Source organism: Aphelocoma coerulescens, chromosome 2, assembly GCF_041296385.1.
Source record: "Aphelocoma coerulescens isolate FSJ_1873_10779 chromosome 2, UR_Acoe_1.0, whole genome shotgun sequence".
NCBI classification, from domain to species: domain Eukaryota; kingdom Metazoa; phylum Chordata; class Aves; order Passeriformes; family Corvidae; genus Aphelocoma; species Aphelocoma coerulescens.
The window spans coordinates 71,395,852-71,415,553 of NC_091015.1; the positions used below are offsets into that span (position 1 = coordinate 71,395,852).

At 40.0% G+C, this 19,702-nt stretch overlaps 1 protein-coding gene across 2 annotated transcripts in view; it reads left to right on the forward strand.

The window, feature by feature from the left end:
* DCDC2 (doublecortin domain containing 2) overlaps positions 1-14,672 on the forward strand; it is a 56,040-nt gene extending 41,368 nt beyond the window's left edge. For both annotated transcript variants that reach the window (XM_069007983.1, XM_069007984.1), the window contains exons 9-10: positions 10,416-10,760; positions 12,031-14,672. In XM_069007983.1, coding sequence (XP_068864084.1) covers positions 10,416-10,760; positions 12,031-12,138 — 453 coding nt within the window. In that variant the 3' untranslated portion in view covers positions 12,139-14,672. The remainder of the gene's footprint in view (positions 1-10,415; positions 10,761-12,030) is intronic.
* Positions 14,673-19,702: the final 5,030 nt, after the last annotated feature.

Here is a 19,702-nt window from a genome sequence, read left to right on the forward strand (position 1 = left end):
GACTCCTGAAGAGTAGTATGGAGACATTGCCTGGATATGCAGAAATGGAACTGAGAGCCAGAGCTTGTTGAGAAATGGAAACTGGTGCATGTGATTGGGAATAACCAACATGGATTTACTATAGACAGATCATACTTGACCAATCTCACTGCCTCTGGGATGAAATAACTGGCTCTGTGGGGGAAGGGAGAGCAGTTGTTGTCCTTTATCTTGCCTTCAATATAGACTTCCGTATTTGTAGGAGAAATTGCAAGAAGGGTGGTAGATATGGGGAGGAAGGTATCCTTAATGAGGGTGGGGACTGCATTTGTGGGCTGAAAGGTAGGTGAAAAACTGGCTGGTTTGGTGGGATTTAAAAGGTCAGCTGGTTGAGATTTAACTGGCACCTATTTACAGATGGTGGTCCTCAGGGATCTGAGACATTACAGTATGTTCATGGGTAACATAGATGATGGCATGGGACACAGCCTTATTCAGGCCCAGCTGCTGGTGGTATGCAGGGCTGTCTTTCAGAGCAATCTCAACAGCTTGAAGGAATAGGGTGACTTGAGCCTCATGAAGTTCAACGAGAAAGAGAGGTACAAAACTGGGCACCTGTAATGCAGTAACTGTCTCAGTAGTCTTGACACAGGTGGGCTAGAAAGGAGCTGCAGAAAGGGGCCATGCAGCTCCTGTGGCTGGCAAGTTGAGTCAGCAGTGCTCCCTGTGGGGAGGAGGTGGACTGTGCAGACTGGGCTAATAAAAGCACAGCCAGCACATCAAGGTCACAGATTATCTTTCTAGACTCAACATTTCTGAGGTTGCATCTGGAGTATTTGTCCAGAGTTGAGTCCTTCCCAGCAGAAGAGAGGTATTCACAAACAGGAGAAAGTTCAGCACAACAACAAACGAAAAAGTTTAGGGGCTAGAGCTTATGACACTATTTAATTGCTTTCAAAATAGTACCTACTATTTAGTTGGCTGATTTTTTTCAATTTAATTGTATTGTGTAAAAGAATACTAGACATATACACTTTTAGCTTGTATTTGGCTTTAAAAATAAAATACCTGAGGGAAAATAGATGTTTTATGAACTTACTAGGCATTTTGAAGAATGACACCATACCATCTGGAAAAAACATGGATTTTGTCTTAGGCTCCTGTTGCTAAGAAAGATCATTCTCATTATTTATTCACTTTAATGGGAAGGAATGTTGCTCAGCTATTTTGTAGACATTGTTCTTGAAGACACATGAATCGGGTGACAGAGGCAACAAGGACATGGTCCCTGATAAAAGGAATGCTACAGCTGTGTCTTTTCACAGTACATACCTGCCCCAGCCTCAGAGTCTTATATGCTGAACACCATTGGGCTCATCAGCCCTGTTAATTGTTGTTGTCCTGGTGAGGTGTCATGGTAATTAGGATGTGTGGCGTTATACTGATAGCACTGACATTGGGGAAGAACATGCCGGCTGTTGTCTTAATCTTTGTTTCTCATGACATCCCGAAGCACATCCTGCTCTGGTCTTGACAGTGTAGTAATCAAATTCAGAAATGATTAGCCTGTTTATTGGCCTCTGAAGGTGTGTAAAGAATTCCTCTGGGTAGTGTAGAACATTTGGCTGTGTAAATTGGGCTGTCAGGCCTTAGTTTTTAGGCTGACTACAATTCACATTACTTCTCCACAGAGGACCTACAGCACAGGCAGTAGTGCTGTGTGTCTCACCAGTTTGCCTCAGCCAGCGGATGGTGCCATCCCTAGAGAGGAGAAAAACTGTCCACTACCACTTCTCTGTTTGGCAGTGGAACTGTTCACACAGTTGCCAGTGAGAATCAGATGTGCTGGCAAGCTTGCAATGCTAGGAACCTGCTGGATACTTCTAAGCTCATGTACCAAGGTCCATTCGTCTTCTTCAGATGGGAATATTTTTCACTTGCTACCAACAGATTTTGCTATCTGGACAAGGAACTGGAATCAGGTGTATTTGATGGGGAAAAAAATATTAAAAAATCAGGTGTATTTGACGGGGGAAAAATATTAAAAAATCAGTCACACACAGTATGAATAATCTAATTTTCAGGTTTCCATAAAAGCCAAACAAAGCACCAGAATTAATTGCAACACAAGCCATGGTTTATATATAATGTTAAAACTTCATGTAGAATTTCCTGGGTAATCTGGCAAGAAGCCCTGTCCTTCTGAGTAGCACAGAGTACTTTTTTATTCCCAGATAACTAAGGTCACTCAAACCTTAGAAGCATTTAGTATTTTACATGTTCAGGTTCTTATTAATGACCATTTAAAATTGTTTTAAATTCTGTGATATAAAGCTTTTTAGCTTTTTCTTATCTGCACTGCAGTTTCTGTTATGGCTAGAAATATGGGAAAGGGCAGCCAGCCAGGGCTTGACTATCTTGCACAAGGCATAAATATTTACATGCCAGCTTTCACTAGAATGCTGACACTTCTGATAGGCCATCATTTCCATCAGCCGCATAAATGAGGTGGTGAAGATAGAGCTTCATATTTTTTTCTTTTTATGCACCTTCTCTGTCTTGCTGTTTGAAGTACACAGTTGAACAAATGCCAGATTAGCCATTAACTAAACCTAGTGTTACACTGGCTAGACTCTTGCTTATGTCCTGCTCTGTAAAATGCTGTCTGCCAGCTGAAAACACATTAAAACAACAGGGTTTGCTTTACTGCAGACTAGCTGACAGTTGTAATTGAACATCAAGGCAGAAAAAAATGAGTATTTTTGCCTTAAACCAAACCAGACCTTTCTGTTCTATATGCTGTACCAAGACTTCAGCTCCCAAATACAAAATTATTAGTTTCTTCTTTTGACATGCAGTTTACTCCAAGTTGGTTGTTTGCATCACTGTGTCAACATTCATGGGGACTGATGACAGACTATGAAATCAATTGTGCAAATAGCAAGGGAACAAGGTGGTTTTGTTGCAGTTCTTGACAGGGAGGCAGCAAAACAATAGTAGTTTCTTACTGGAGATGGTAATTAAGTGTGTTACTTTGAATTTGCTGGTAATAATGCAAATATATTCAAAGTAACTCCAAGAGGAACATTTCTAACTTTTAAAGCTTTCAGAAAAAAATACTCCTTTTTCTTTCATTCTATGTAAGTTATAAAACACAAAAGCAGCAGTTTGTAATGATAATACTGAAAAAACGCTGCAAGTTTGCACTGGTTTATCCATTTCCATAAGCATGGTTGTTCTTCTCCCATGCTGAGCCCTTGGGAGGTGGAGTAAGCATGAGAGTTATGAGATCCAAAGTTATCCAGTGCATGACCCCATACCATAAGGAATTCAGGCACGTTGTTGTGACAGCCTACTTTGCCATGGGATATACGATACTGCCTGTTGAGGTGTGATGTAGAAAGAGTCTGTTTGTGTTTTGGTTTTGGTTTGTTCTTTGAGTTATTTTCCCCCTCCAGATTCATCATCCCCATCTGCTTCTCTCCTGTGTTTATTTGTAAAAATTAGCGGATGATAAATTCGTCTAACAGGCACTGGTTTGGGTTTTTTCTGTAGATGTTCACATTCTTGGTTCTTTCATTATCCATTTGCTTTCCATTTTTACAGACATGTCCACTGATTAATGCAATCCTCCACTCATTATTTCCCATTTCCTGGGCTGTGATGTGAGACTGTGTATCTCCCCTAGGTGAGCTGGAGCTGGAGTATATCATCAGTAGCAGAAAATTGGCACCTTTCATTTGCAGTTTTCTTTATGGAGTATACATTTTGCTTTAAAGACCCAAGATTCACCTCAATGAGCAGAATAAAATGTTTATCTTCCCTATTGCCAAAGGCAAAATGTTAAAGTTTACGTTCATCCAACATTAAAGTAGGCTGACGGCTTGAAGAGGCATTCTTTGATTAAAAAGGCTACAACTTTTCATGAGGAAACATTATGCACTACATCAGTAAGGATTTCAAAATGGCATTTGGAAAGAACACATGCAGAACTTCTTATGCTCAAATTTCACTACAAATGGTGCAGCAGTAATTTAAGCCTTACGAATTTTGAGTGCTGACAAGCCAGCAGATAATATTTTCCACTGCATGTTCTTCTTTCAGCTGCACTGATTTACACTTAATGTTTTTGTTTGTCTGTGTGAGATAGGGAAACTTACTCTGATTGGTTCCTTGCAGTTCAGAATGAGAATGGAGATCTTTGCTTGGTTTCTGCATTGGGTGACTGTAATTTCTGAAGTAGCAATGCCTCATCTTGTCTTTAGAGGCCTGTGTGGCCAACAGTTGAAGGGTCTTCACTTCTGAGTGAAGCCTGCAAATGCAAATCTCTTGTAAAACTAGTTTTGATATTACTTTGAAAAAAGTTTCCTCTGTGTAACCTTGTTTTCAAAAATTTCAGCAATCTTAGAGCCGGCAGTTTATCAAATTTCTTAACTTACAGGGCATTTTTAATGAATTTTGGAAAAATGTCTTTCTGGAAAAAAATATTTCTGTATTTTTGCAGTCTCAGTAGGACTTATTTTTAAATGCTTAACAATTTTCTCACTATCTACAGGGATGCTCAGCAGATCATACTGTATTGTAGGAAGTGAAGTCTAGGCAAATTTTAGTGAACACATGCAAAATGTTGTGGGGAAAATAAATATAAGTGTCACTGAAGTAGGTGGAAAAAAGTATTTTTGACTTAGGTACATATTAGAAAAGTAAAGATCTGATCAGATCATAAAATCACTGAATGGTTTGGGTTGAAAAGTTCCTTAAACATCATCTCATTTCAATCCCTCCACCACAGGCAGGGACACCTTTCACTAGACCAGATTGCTCAGAGCCTCATTATCCTGGTCTGGAGCACTTCCAAGGATGGGGCATCCACAGCTTCTGTGGGCAACCTGTTCCAGTTTGTCAGCACCCTCACAGCAAACAACTTCTTCCTAATAGCCAATATAACCCTGCCTTCTGTCAGTTTGAAGTCATTCCCCTTGGTCCTGTCACTACATGTCCTGGTAAAAAAACCCTCTCCAGATTTCACAAAGGCCCCCTTCAGGCTCTGGAAGGTGCTATAAGGTCTCTCTGCAGCCTTCTGTTCTCCAGACTGATTGTGCCCAAGTCTCTGAGTCTGCCTTCATAGGAAATGTCTATGTCCCTCTTATGCTGGGGGCCCCAGAGGGCAGTGCTCAAAGATGTTGGCTTCTCTATCATGTCTGTAATGTGATTAAGGAATTAAGTATGCTTCCAGTTACTACAGAATGAAACCAATGAAGGGAGTTTGAAAAGCTGTTTTTTCTACACTTCCAGTTCTTTAGCTTCCATTCATTCTAGTTAGACTTCTGGGTGCTGTGATGTTATGAAGAATTAGATGTTTTCAATACAGGTGCTGGATGTGTTGTAAAAAAAACCCCAAAATATAATGCACCCATCTCATAAAAAATGTCGGAGTATAAATGTTGTAGGGATAAAGACTTTTTGCCTTCAGGAACAACAGTGCATTTTGTGGGAATGTGGGAACTATGTGGGAGGTGTAAGACAGTTGAACCTTAACTATTCATTTGCTTGTTTTTAAGAGTCTGGGTTTTGTAAGTGATGTGGAAGAGAAGAGGGCTGCTGTCACTTAGCAACACTTTCTGGTTCAGGAACAAAATGTTTTGCTGTTGGAATTTGTGCAGTGCTGCTACAAAACATTCCTGAGTAGGAGCAGGGGAGCTCTATTCTGGAGAGCTTTGGTGCAATTGAAGTCAAGTGTTCCTGTTGCTGCATTTGTGAGATGTATTCATGCCACTCTTCATGACCATTAAGATTTTTGTTGTCTACCTCATTGTTTGTCTGCTGTGACCATTAGCCAAGTAAACATTTCCAAACGACTTCAATAAAGCAAAATTATGTTTTATATTAATGGTACAAAATAATTTCTGCCTTAAATGATTAGTGATACTGCACTTTTCAGTATCAGTCATTGACAAACCTTCTGAGAGGTTTACATTAGCATCCCTAGAGGAGAAGAAGCCAAATGCTTCAATGTCTGAAGATTTCCTGACTTACTGCTTTTGAGTGATGATGGCATTTGGTAATGTAGCTCTTAATGAATGATAGCGTAATGAGTGTAATTAGAATACATCTTTCTTTTTTAAACACTCTGTTTTTGCTGAGATTAAAAATACTGTCAAGCAATCATACTTCTTGAATGCAAAATGAAATTGGCTCTGTTCCTCATCAACCTGTCAGTTAAGTCAGGAGGTTTCCAGAAGGCGAGCTGGGCCCATGTTTCCAGCAAGAAGCTGAGAATTGCTTTGGTTTTTCCATGTGCCTTTGGTTGATTATGCTTTTCAATGTACATATACAAGTCTTTTGTCAGTGAGTCTTTTTATTGCTAGTCCATGACAAGCAAAGTATTTTTTTCACATTCATGAAGGTATAGTTTGAAAACTAGTTATTTTAACTAATGTGCTTTCAACCATGAAACTGCAAAAGCATCACCTTTGCTTAAAAGATGCAGCCAGCAATACAAAAAGGAAGGTTGCTTCCTGTTTTCTTTCAACCATTCAAAAGACAAAATTACAAACCTTATTATGATTAGTTCTGGCTATAGGAGGACTGGGACGGTGACTGGAAAAGCTCCCTCTTCTAGAACTCACTTGATTGTGAAAATTACCTTAAGGAATAGGAATGCTTCTCCATTCCAAGTTCAAGTTGTGCTGTTGTTTTTTGAGGTGTGTAGACAGGCCTAAAGTAAGGTAGGAACATTGGTTCTGTAGTTCATTACAGTATCCATGTTTAGTTACACTGGGCTACAACTGGCTGGTGGCTTCCAACATGAATTTTTGACATGCCTCTTGTTCTCTGTTATGATCCTTGATATCCTTATGATAGCTGTGTTACAAAGAGGTGATAGACCTCAGGCACTCAGGCCTGGAGATACATCCAGAGGTGTTTCTCTGGATTTGAGATGCCCTGAGCTTTTACACGAATCACAAGTGTGAGGGACAGCTTCCTGTGAGCCAACACAATGGCTGAAGGCTGAACTCTTGACTTCTGAGCAACAAGAAGAGCAGCACAGTCCCACATCTGTCTTGACTATCCATCCAATGCATTCCATACAGGAAGCTCTGACTGACAGTATTTTGGTTATTTAAAAGGTGAGTGATGAAAAGCTAAAAACTAAGATGGGAAATGTCACTGCTTTCCCGTTAGTATACAAGGTCACTGCTGACTTGAGTCTGATAATTTCTGCAAGGATAGGTAGGTCTCCATCAGCATACCTGTTTTGCTTTCAGTGCAAAATCCTGATTTATCCTGATTTATTCTGACTGAGAGAGCACAGTTTGTGGTAACTTTGGTGCATATGTAATGGACAATTTGTACAGTCGTAGATGGAGGGGGGGCTGAACTGCATAAATTTCAATGAAAAGGTTCCCAATGACTCCAGGGGACTTTAAATTACACCCTGACCCACCAAGTACTTTAATGTAGGCTTTAGTTCACTATTTCAGATTCACTGCTAGCACTGAAACTGTTCAAGAAGGTGAAGTTAAGCATGTGCAGCATTTACAGGCTTTGGACTATTAAGACCTCTGGTTTTCTCCCTTTTTCTGTTTTCCTCCCTGTATGTATCTTCAGATAAACAGTCTCTTTCCCTAAATATGAAAAATACAAAATTTGCTAAGTAAGCCCCTATCTCAGTGAAGAAGGTGTACTTAAAATAGAGAATGCTAATTTATGCATAACGAGTAGGTCAATAAGATCTCAGTAGAAGGTATCACACTTTTTTTATGTAAAGAGCAATGTAGTGTTTGGTGGGAGAGTGTGGCCTTTAGTTTCCTCCCTACAGTCCTGTCGTAGGTCTGCTATGCATTCTGAAATGCACAGTCAATGGTCATATTCACATTTTAAAGGCTACCTTTGACTCTGCATGCAGAGGGAACCATACTACATTTTAAATTACTTTGTGAAAGGTCTTCACTGGATCAGTGTTGATTTTTAACTTGTTTGAGAAGTCCATTCTTATGTAGTGTAGCTTGAAAGGAGATTAAATGAAGAATGCATTTTGCTTTCCAATGATTAGCTGAAAACATGGCTTTTTATTTTTGTCTGTAATAGTAATAACATTCTAGTAATATGCTCAGATATCTTGAAATTTTCAGTTACTATAAAAAAATTATACTTGCACTGATGTTTTTGTTTTATTCATCTTGTTTTCTTCTGTTATTTTTCTTGTAATTTAGCTTGATTGGTCAAGTTAAATTAGTTGGAATGTGAACGTTATTTCATGCCAGTTCTATGCTCTGTTTCAGTGAGTTTCTGGGTACAGTTCAATACTGCTGTGTTTATCATCTATGTTGCTCAGATTGAACTCTTAAAAAATTTGCATCCACACCTATTTTAGGCAGATAAGGTCAAATGAGTCTCACTACCATAGCACTTTAGGAAGTCACTGTCCCTCAAATGTCCATTGTGCTTCCATGCCAAAGACTGCCTCCACAGCAGTGAAACCAGTTAAAGCATTGGTATACATATGTTTACACTATGGCATAAAGCCTACAACACTTTCTTCTGCAGTCCAGAATGAGCCACCATACTAAAGCTGTGCAGGCAAGGGCATGTATTCTGCTGGAAATTGATATATCTTGGATAACTACAACAGTTAACTGAGAAAGTCTGTGTTGACTTTTCTTATCCTCTCTTCATTTAGTATGTGTAATGTCATGGCAGGTGTCATTAAGTAAAACCAAACACATTGTTAGCTAGTGATGTCTGGTGCATTTAATTTTTTTTTAACCCTCCCTGTTTCTGGTCAGAATCCAGAGCTGCTAATTTCCTTAGTGGACTGAAAGCAAATTAGTAGGTTACATGCCTAAGACTGGCAGGTAGCTTCTGAGAATTTATGGATATACAGATTCTTTGCTATCTTTATGTGCTGCAGGTTACCAAGGTCGGATCAAGTTTGCTTTGGATGGTGCCTTCTTTGAAGGTTTCTGTAAAGACTTGGCTTGTTAAAGTTTTATTTTAGTGGTAATAAGGCCAGTTTGATGTTACTAGATGAAAGTGAGTCAGAAAGGCTTGAATAAAAACACATAGAAATGACTGTACTGCAAAAATCACTTATGGAGCCATTATTTACCTGGTCATGTAACCATGTAGTGTTCCTAGTAATTTCATATTCTGTGGATTATTGCAACACAATAACTTGTCCTTTTTGCAGCTGTGCCAATGTGGCATTGTAAACTGGCATAATAAAGTTGTCTTATGTTGCTATTTAGAGATCAAAGCAAAATCAAGATGTTTCATCAAGAGGCTTCAATAAATTCTTACTGAACTGGCTTTTATTAATACGTTGAAGGTGATGAGAGAATTCTTTTGAAATGTTAGGATTAGTGAGGAAAAGAAAATTTTAGAAGACAACTTACTTCTCTGTAGTAGATAGTTGCTTGCATAAAGGAGCTACTGAGGACAGTAAAATTCCAAACAGTTTTGATTAAGAGATAATCTATTGCTCTCCGTGTGTTTGCTTTAGATTTAGAGTCTGATGAGGCTGGGTGGGAGGCAGACACCTTGTCACTCCTCTGGGATTTTTTCACTTTATTTTCATTCATACCTCGGAACAAGTATGTACATAATCTTGGCAAGTGGGAGCATTGGTTGACTGAATAGTCAGGTGACTCTTCAAAGCTGAAACTGGAAGGCAAATGACAAAAACCAGACAGTTTGTGCATCCATCTCCCAGGCTGTCATGAGATGATGCAGCCAGCAGCTTTATCCATAGTGAGTTTCTGATAACTCTTCTACAAGGTGAGGCAAGATCTTTTTCCTTCTGGCTGCTGGTCCAATTCTGTGCAGGAAAAAATGGCTGCCAAATGTCCAGCAAATCCTAAATAAGCCCCCCTACACAGGGATCTTTGGGAAGGGGACTGATATCTTGGAAGTGACCAGTAGTAAGTAGGTCTACCTCATCTAACTACTTTTCTGTATGTATAAAGAAGACAAGACTGATGGGTGTGGCATGGCCTGGTCCATAGGTAAAATGCTTATTGGGGAACAATTTGTGGTCTAGTAATATATGATACTTTATTGTGACAGGACTTTATAAACAAGTATGTACTAAATGCTAGAAAGTCAGAGAACCTGGAATAGCTGGAACAGAATAAGCTGTTGCTGTATTAATTAAAGCTAGCTCATTCCAGTTGTTCTGAGTGTGATCAAATGGATTAAACCCCATGAAATAAATTTAAATCTCACCAACACATTTTGTAAATGAAGAATAAAAGGGCATTATGGGGTGTAAGTATAAGAGCATAATTTTCTGTCCATGTAGACAAACCTCGAATTAGCAGGCTTACTCCTCAGTAATGATGTAATTGTGAATTTGATGTCTATCACATTTCAGAATTGCATGGAGCATTCTGATTTAAAATGCCTCATAATGCTGCTGCTTTTCCTTTCACCAGAGACCAGCAGAAACTGTAGATGAAGAAGAAAATGTAGAAGAGGAAAATGACAGGAGAGAGGAGGCATATAAAGGAGACAAAGAATATCCAGAAGTGAATGGAGAGGAAAGTGGGAAAACTGTTAAAGAAAGAATTGAAGTGGAAGAAAACAAAAAGAAATTAAATGAAAATTATGAAGATGAAGCAGGAGAAACACAGAATATTGACCAAGCAGAGGAAGAGGAACTTACCCATTTAAATGGCAAGAACAATGAAGGAAATGGTGAGGGAATGGAGCATTTGAACTACGAAGGTGATCTTCAGCCTGAAGAAGAAATAAGAGAGGATTCTGGCAGTCAGAACCAGGTGAGTGTTTATTCTTTCAAAATGTTTTTCTTATGTTTCTGTATCTCATTCATCTCAGCCTTATGCTTCTCATCTAGTCTCTAAGTTGGTAATTTCTGATAAAGTCCTGAGACCATTTATGAGAACTTCAGTTTGTGGAAAAGTTGTTTTTTTCCATCTGTGTAGATCAGTTACATCAGTAATTACATTATATGCCCTCCAACTGAGAAAGCAGATGTTTCTCACTATTTGATGAATCTGCATCTTCTGCTTTCCTTAGTATGCTGAATTTTGAAAAAAGGAATGAAAAAAATTCTTGCAGTTTCCAGAAAAGCAGAATCATTATATATTTCCACTACTTTGTCTTTTAGGACAGAGCAGAAGGGTGTGTTCATGACACCACAGTGCCTCATTATTTTGATGAATTGACTTTCACAGAAGTTGGGTTTCATAAAGAGCTTTTGCCATTGCTTTGTGGAAGTTTGATCTCTTTTCCTTAGAAATTGAAAAATACATGAAATGAACAAGACCCTTCAAAGCAAGGGGGTTTAGTCAGTTTAAAAGCAAGCACCCTATTAATTTAGGATACACAGTAACATGCTGTTGGCTTAGATGGAGGGTTGCAGTCCACATAAATAAGGAGGACTCCCCTGACTGTCAGATGAATTGACCAGCTAACAGAGTGTGGAAAACAAAGTGTTTTGTTCAGTGGGGAGAATCCAGGTCTGGGAAGAGTGGGACTCATGAGTGTCAGGAGCAGAGCAAATTGCTGCACGTTCCCTGCCTACAGGCTGCTGAAAAGCAGTCTCTTCCTCCGCTTCCGGTGACACTGAGAATGGTTTCTTGCCCTTTGCAACTGGGCTTTCTTCTGTTTCTGTATGGCACACAAGAATATTTTTCAGTTGAGAGAGCTGAGTAACATGACATTTTCTTGGGCTCTGAATTTATTCTGTGCTTCATGTATTTGAATTTTTTTTTTCATTTTAGATAAGCTGAAGTTATTTATGGAAATGGAGAAAGTGAGTGAGCATTCACTTTAAATGAATACGTGGGTAACTGGATGCTTAATGAAAGAAGTGTAGGGGAGAACCTTTAATGTGAGTGCTTTCTCCTTTGGAAGACATAAAAGTATAAAGAAATGGAAATTTTAACATGATCACAATTGGAAAACATTTTTTTTCACATTAAGAATACCTTGTGGAAATTTTAATATGAAGTGCTAATGCTGTATTGAAATGAAGCAAAAGCTTTGATACCTGATAAAGTTAACAGTGCCTGTCCTTTTCTCGAGGTTGATCCCGGTCTTGAAAAAACATCCACAAATCCAAGGGTGACAATCACAAGCCCACAGGAAAGTGAAAAGAACGACCAGAGCAATGACTGTGCAGCAGTTGCGTAGACATAGGAAAAATGAAATGAGCAGAAAATGAAAGAGGATAACACTTTAAATATAAAGCATGTTATTTTTTGTGATTGGTAACTTATATTAGGAAGGCAGGTTGAGTACCCATGTAATGAGTTGTGAGATGATGATGCTCTATGGACCGATGAAAAACAAGCGTTTATATCTACTAGAAGAACATTGAATTAGTTTTGCAAGGTGAGATTTTTCTGATAGGATTTGAGGGGGAAAATACAAGAGTACTTTATAGTAGTATTAGAAATAAATGAATATTCTGTGGTACGAGGTAGTTAGCAATAATAGAATAACCACAAAAATTACACTGTTCCAGGAAAAGGAAAAGACACCCACCCAGATTCAATGTCAAAACTTTCGTTGATTTGTTCAGAAAAAGAAACTATTTTTTACCTTTTAATTAGGATATGTGTAGTTTTTCCTCTAAAATTCCACATATGTATGATTTTCAGGCATAACATTAAGATATAACTAGAATATGTTCCTCACTTAATGGATTTATGCCACAGAAAATGGTTTACTATAATGAGGGGCCAGTTCTAATGTTACTGAATAGTGGATTTTCAGTATATTAATTAGAATTATTAGTGTTTGCATACATAAATAGCACTTATTTAGCACTATGAATACATGTGGGCAGCCTACAACACTGCAGCTAGTTTCCTTTTAAAACACAAAGTTTTGTTGATTGTCCTGCACTGATTCACTTAACTGAATTACTGTCATCATGAACAAAAAATAAAGGAAGAGTATGTAGTAGATTAGTTCAAAAAGCTGAATTTGGATGGATTTGTAATTCAGTCTAAGAGAAACTTAATTTACTAATTAAAAACTAATCTAAACTAAAAAAAAAGAACATGCCTGGATTCAGACTGAGATTTCCATGAAACCATTGTTGTGTATGGAGCCATTTTAATATGTGAGACATCAGGATGAGCCTACCAGCTTTCTGTAAAAGTCAGGAACAATTATTGCATTTATGAACCCTTTGCATGGCCTTAATGGTTGGAAGTGTGTCATCATCCTTTTGAGCAAGCTGTCTCCTGATAGGCTGTGGCTTAATATGCATTAGTGAATAAGGCATTGATCCACAGTATTAGTTCTCTTAATGACACTGATTCCATTGCTCTTATCATTTCTTTGTTAGTAATGGGAGTAATTTGTAGTTCATAGAAATACAGCCCTGAGCATAATTTTATTAATTATACAAAAGAAATAGTGGGTTTCCTTATCGTTAATGCTAGTAAATTATTACTACAAGAAACTAAATGTCATTTTTGTTGATTTCATGCCATTAAGACAAGAATTACATTTATGAACAAATTGAACTTGAAGCACTGTTTAAGGAATGTGAAGAACCACTTGTCATAACTGAAACTCAAATATCTTCCCTTCTTCTACTAGTTATTAAATATATTTTTCCAATGCAATAGAAATATGTGGAGATCCTTCAGCATATTTCTGTGCTTTGGCAGTGTAAGTATAAAAGACATCATGTTAAAAACCATATGAACAGGGTTAGAACAGTTTGCCCTGTGGCATCTCTGAATTGTCTTTGAAACCTGTAGCTTCTGTTGAGCTGTCTGGCAAAGATTGAAGGGAATATTGCATTTGTGATCAGTTCAAAATAAGCTCCTAATTTAGCCAAGCTCTTAAGCAAAGTATTTATGTTTCCTTTTTTTGTGACAGCAATTAAGCCTATGCTCAAATACATTTGATTTCTCTGGGATTTAAAAAGACACTTGTAGCTAAGCAGAAGTAAAAACCAACCAACTCTCCCCCACCAAAAAAAAACCAAAAAACCAAAACCAAAAAAATCCTGCCCAAAACAGAATGAATAAAATAACTATGGGTGACACTGAGGTAAAATGACACAGGTACTTTTATTGTTGGTATCTGTTTATAGCTACTGTCTGCCAGCAGTTTCTGTCATTTCTTCCCTTTCCCCAAAAATTCAGTATTTTCCATGCTTAAAAGACTTAAAGATATCAATAAGAATAATTTAAAAGATTAAACTAAATTCTATGGAAATATAAGGTTATCATTTTCCTTCATAGGAACATGAAATCCCTATGAGTGTCATTCAACTTTGAAAATGTTTCCTCCTCTGTTCTCTCCTAAGAAAGACAGGATATATTTCTTCAGAAAAGTAAATCAGACTTTTTGGAAATAGAGATATAACCATTTTATCATTCACCTTGCAACACTGACAACATGAAATTTGTATCAGATTCTTTTATTTAGGGAAACTAGTTTATGCCTAACAAATAATTCTGATATGAAAGTAGAAATTCAACAGGAATGATACTGGTGGTCTTGCTAATAGTTTTCCTGTCTGGATCTGCTGTGTGTGATGGCTGAACTCAGTTTCACTTGAGAAATACATTATTTTGTAAAGCTTATATAATTTTATTTTATTAAGCTTACGTGCAACAATTCTGAGGGGTTTTTTAAGAATTTTCTTTTTTGCTTTTATTTTTAAAAATAAATTGCTATTAAAGAGAACTAGTACAGCTGTTCCTGTGTTTTCTCTCTTATCAAGGCCTGTTTGATTTAAAATCTGTCTTTAGGTTACTGACTTTGTAAATTTGGTGATTTTGCAGCTGATAGGATTCTCCCATAACTAAAACTTAAAAAAAACCAAAGAACACCCTGATTTGGTAGTTTTTGTATTGCAACTGTGAAAGAAAATATGTTGACAATTTAGCTGTTACATAGTTATAAATGTAAGCCTGATGGCACAGTTAAACTTGCCCAGGGAGTTTTTTAATGTCACGGTTCAGGTTAGGCCTGGGTTATGGTATGTGTGCACTGTTCAGGCAATACTCAGCAATCACATGAGTTTTGTCTGTTCACTGGCAACTCCTGGGAACATTACCAAACTTCTACGTGTCTTCCTGCTGAGAGTCCTAATTCAGCAAAGCATTAAAGCATAGGCTTAAATTCCATAGGACTGCAGTTTTCATTGAATTTCAACTAATGCTTTGGTGCCTTGACATCAGAGCCAAAATAAAGTTAGTTTGTGGAAACAAATGGGTGAAAATAAGGAAAATATGATCCCCACTCAGTATCAACTAAGGTACAGTGAAATAAACCTGTGTGCAGAATAAAACAGTATGTGTATTCTGATTATTGGAAAGTATAGGGAAAGGAATGTTGCTTGGGTATTTTGACTGATTACCCCAAACATAGATTAAAACAACCATTAGATAATAAATTTAAGTACCAAATGAAACATCTCCAGGAAGGGTGTGTTTATTAAAGTAGTTGCAATCAGAATGATTGAGTGGGTGGCTGACAGCCTTCAATCCAAGTTTTAATCAAAAGAAGTGCTGTGGACATGTCAGTAGACAGTGGAGCCATCTGCTCTCTGTAGATTATTGTGTGTGTGCACATTTGTATCCATCAACTTATAGATGTTTGTGAGTGCTGTAACTGAAGGCATTTGCTGTGTGCTCACACACACTGCACACATAAATCATGTGCATATTAACAGTGTAATCTTCTAATGTTAGTGATGGGGAAAATATTATTGTGTAGCTGAAATTTGCTGTAATTACACAAGAAAATACATCAAAATCTAGTAATAACCTCATGGAAAGGGTGACCTGTTTTCTTATGTTGTGTGTACACTTTGGTGCTTTGCTGAACCAAACTCAGAATTTTTGAAACACTGAAGTAAAAAAGGAAGTACTGGCCTGGGAGCTTCTGAAAGCTATGGGGGCCATAAGGAAGTGGACAGGATTTGGAAAATTCAAGAAAGAAAGTACAAGTCTATAGTGCAGTACATGATACCAGAATATTGAAAGGTCTTTAGTATTAACCTGGTAAGTGGCAAAGTCCCCCACCATTGCCAGATGGGGTTGTCAGAGGACCTTGCTTGGGACTGACCTGCAAGAGCAGGCTGTGCTTAGAAAGCCATGGATGAGCCTTCACCCAGCACCTACAGCCTGAGCGTGGCAGAGCTGGGTCACTCTGCCCTCCCGAGCTCTCTGCCCTGCAAGGCTGGTTTTTCCTCCCACCACTCCCAGCATGGATATGTTGGTGTTCCTGGTGGCTCCCAACCCTCTCTGCAGTGTCTTCAGAGACACTGCAGGATCTTTCCTCCCTCCCTCACCCCTCCTACACAAGCTCACCCCACTAGCTGCACGTTCTGGGGGCACAGCCTGAGGAGGGTGAAAGGCAGCCCTTTGCATCTCTGCCAGGCCCTCCACCAGCCTGGACCAAGGGCCAAGGATGTGGAGGTGCCCCCATCCCTCCCTGCTGGCAGGCTGCCCACTCTCTGGCCAGGCTCTGCCTATGGAAATCACAGAGTGCATGCCTCCTGCCAGCACTGCTCTGTGCCTCCTGCTGTGTCTGGTGGCTGTTGGCTCCCACTGACCCACCTTCCAATGGGCACTGGGGTGGAGCTGAGGAAGGCACTGGCACAGGACTTCTCTCCAGTATGGCCAGTGTCTGTCTTGCACGGGGAGCCCAGAGCTGGACATAGATGAGGGGAAGGGTCACATCCCTCCAGCTGATGCCAAGGCTTTGCCTACTGCAGCCCAGGGTTCCATCAGCTGCCTTTGCCCCAAGGCTGTTTTGACACCTTCAAACTGGGACTCATCCTGGGCTCCTCCATGACCCAGGTGTGTGCACAGCTGCTTCAGAGCTGGCTGTGCCTCAGCATCTACTGCCTGGTGTGGGAGACTGAAGTGTTATAATGTATGGCTTAAACATCTTCATGAAGGACTTTTGCCTATTATAGCAAAGCTGTATAAAATCTACAGAGAAGAATACCATGCTGTCATAGGTCAGCAAGCATAGTCCTGGAAGGGATGTCCTTGCTAAGGGGTGCTTACAGTTTCCTCTGGGACCTGATAGAACCTATCAGCTGGCCAGTTTGAATATGGACAATTCTTTAAGCCACTTAAAGTTGTGACCACCTCTGTGATACACACTTAACAATAGACAAACTCCCCCCCAAGCTCTCTCATTTCCGGTGCTGGGAGATGTGGCTGCAGGCCCCGTGCAGGGGCCAGCGGGCCCGGCCAGGCCCTGCTTGGGCCAGGCTGGGCCGGGCCACGGCCAGCCTGGAGCCATGGGCCTGTTCCAGCCATGGAACCCCCCCCCACTGCCTTGCCGTGGGCAGCCGGAGCGGCTCGGAACCCCCCCCCCTCCACTGCGGCCAAGATTTCAGCAAAGCGGCACCTCTGTCCGGCAGAGGTCAGGTGACCAACAGCGATAAGCCACATTCCAGCTGCAAGGCCGAGGTGAGATTAACCCTTTTATTGCTGTGAAGAGCTGAAAACCTGAGGGAAGAGAGAGAGGAGATGCTTAAAGCTGAAAGTCTGTTGTGAAGCTGTGATATATCAGAGTATCCCGTTGTAATTTCATGAAGATATGGGGGGTGGAGTGTTCCACTCATAAGCAATAGGCAGATGCTGACGCAGCTGTAATTTCATGAGAAGTTTGGACAGGGAGAGATGAACCAGATGAGGACTTTTGCTCCAAACGGGAAAGGAGAAAACCTCAGTTCCTAGAGATGCTCCCAGAGATAGTCTTAAATATGAAGATGAGGAAGACCCTTTGCTCCCAGGTAAGGAGAAGGGCCTCTGTTTTTTTGTTTGTTTGTTTCTGAACGGCTCAACCTTAAAATTGTACCCCAAAAAACTTCAAGAGTGGACCCTTGAAAGCAGTTGCGGGAAAAGCTGCAAGTCGGGGGAAGGGACTCACATCGCAAGCAGAGAGACTCCTCTTCCTGAATGGACTGAACAATATTTGGAAGTGGGTGGCTGTCTCGGTGTGATACTGTTTTCATAGCACAAGCAAGAAGAGACTTCTCTTTCTAAATGGACTGAACAAGGTTATTATGGAAGTGGGAAACAGACTGAACATCTCAAGGGTTGTCTTTTTACACTGTCAGTGGGAGAAGGGAGGAAGGTGGGGGGAGGAGGAGAGTTCTGAAGGTGGTATAATTTTTTTTTCTTCTTTTAGGTCTGTTAATAAACTTCTTTATATTCTTTCAAGTTTGGTGCCTGCTTTGCATTTCTCCTAATTCTTATCTCACAGAAGATAAACAGTAATGAGTATTTTAGACCAAACCACTACACTAAATTGGTGTTTCCGCCCGGTTACAAACACAACCTGCGACAAAATGGTGGAGAATGCGGGCAATTGATGAGAGCTGTGAGATAAAGATTAATTAGGAGAAATACTAGGCAAAGCAAGTATTAAGTCATAAGTGGAGGTGGAGACCACAGCCCCAGGGCTATCAGCTGCCAGGCTCCCACAGATCCTCACACCAAAGAGTGGGGGGGAGGAGAGGTTTTGGGAGTGTAGTGAAAAAGCTTCTGGTCAGAGGCAGAGAACACCCATCCTCCATTCTGCAGAGGAGCTCAGCTGTGGGGCCCCTTCACCCTGGGAAAAGCTGCATCCATGTGAAGGACAGCAGCAGGGGTTTCATGGCCCATCAAAAGCGCCCCACAAAGGGGTCCCTGGACCCTGTGCCAGAGCACCACAACCTGATGCAATAGATCCACAATGTTGCAAGGGACAGTGTCAAACTTGCCCACCCCAGGGGAGGCACGCTGGCATTCCCACCTGGCCCAAGCATGTATTAATCCCTTGGATTCTATACTTTTTGGCAGTGGGAGGTGGGGGACCCTCACCACCAAGAAGACCAGATGGAGGGGAGCAACGAGACATCATTGAGACCCTTGGGAGGGTGATATGTTTCTACATAATCCATGTCACTCTTTCCCTGTCCACCCCCCATCATGCACCTTCCTTCCTTCCTTCCTTCCTTCCTTCCTTCCTTCCTTCCTTCCTTCCTTCCTTCCTTCCTTCCTTCCTTCCTTCCTTCCTTCCTTCCTTCCTTCCTTCCTTCCTTCCTTCCTTCCTTCCCTTTACCTCTTTTACTATTAAATAAAATATATCAACTTTTTTGGTACCAACATCTAACCTCGTTTGGTTTTAATCAAGTTTTGGGGTATATTTTGACCCTTTCTGGGTTCGATGCGTTTATTCACAGAGAGATCATTTTCTTTGTTCTTCTGTGTTTAAACCAGTTTGTAACACCTGGGTGCAGTACTTGGCTCTTGCCCTGGTTGAGCTGCAGGAGGTTTCTGCCAGCCCCTTTCTCCAGGCCATCAGGACCTCCTTGCTTGGCACCAAAGAGCAGTTGTAGTCACCTTTCGGAATAACATGACTTCTTCCCCATAGTGGAGTACCATGTTGAGACACTGAACAAAAGGATCTAAGTTTTATAAGGATCTAAGGGAAAGTACATTTCTTAAAACTCACTGCATTGCTTTCAATTCTTAGTTTAGGGCCATTCTTCAAAGCTGGTAGAAAAAAAGCATTGCTAGAAATGCATATTCCATTTTAAATGCAACACCTGGTAAGACAATTCCTATCAAAATGCTGAAACCTGCCCCCAATATTACACCAATAATTTTTAAGCAAATGATGTTTTTCTTTAAGATGAGATTATTCTTATAGAAATTAATCCTTAAGAAATTAACTCCCAATTCCTCTTTCCTCTCTAGCTGAGCAAGGTTTTTCC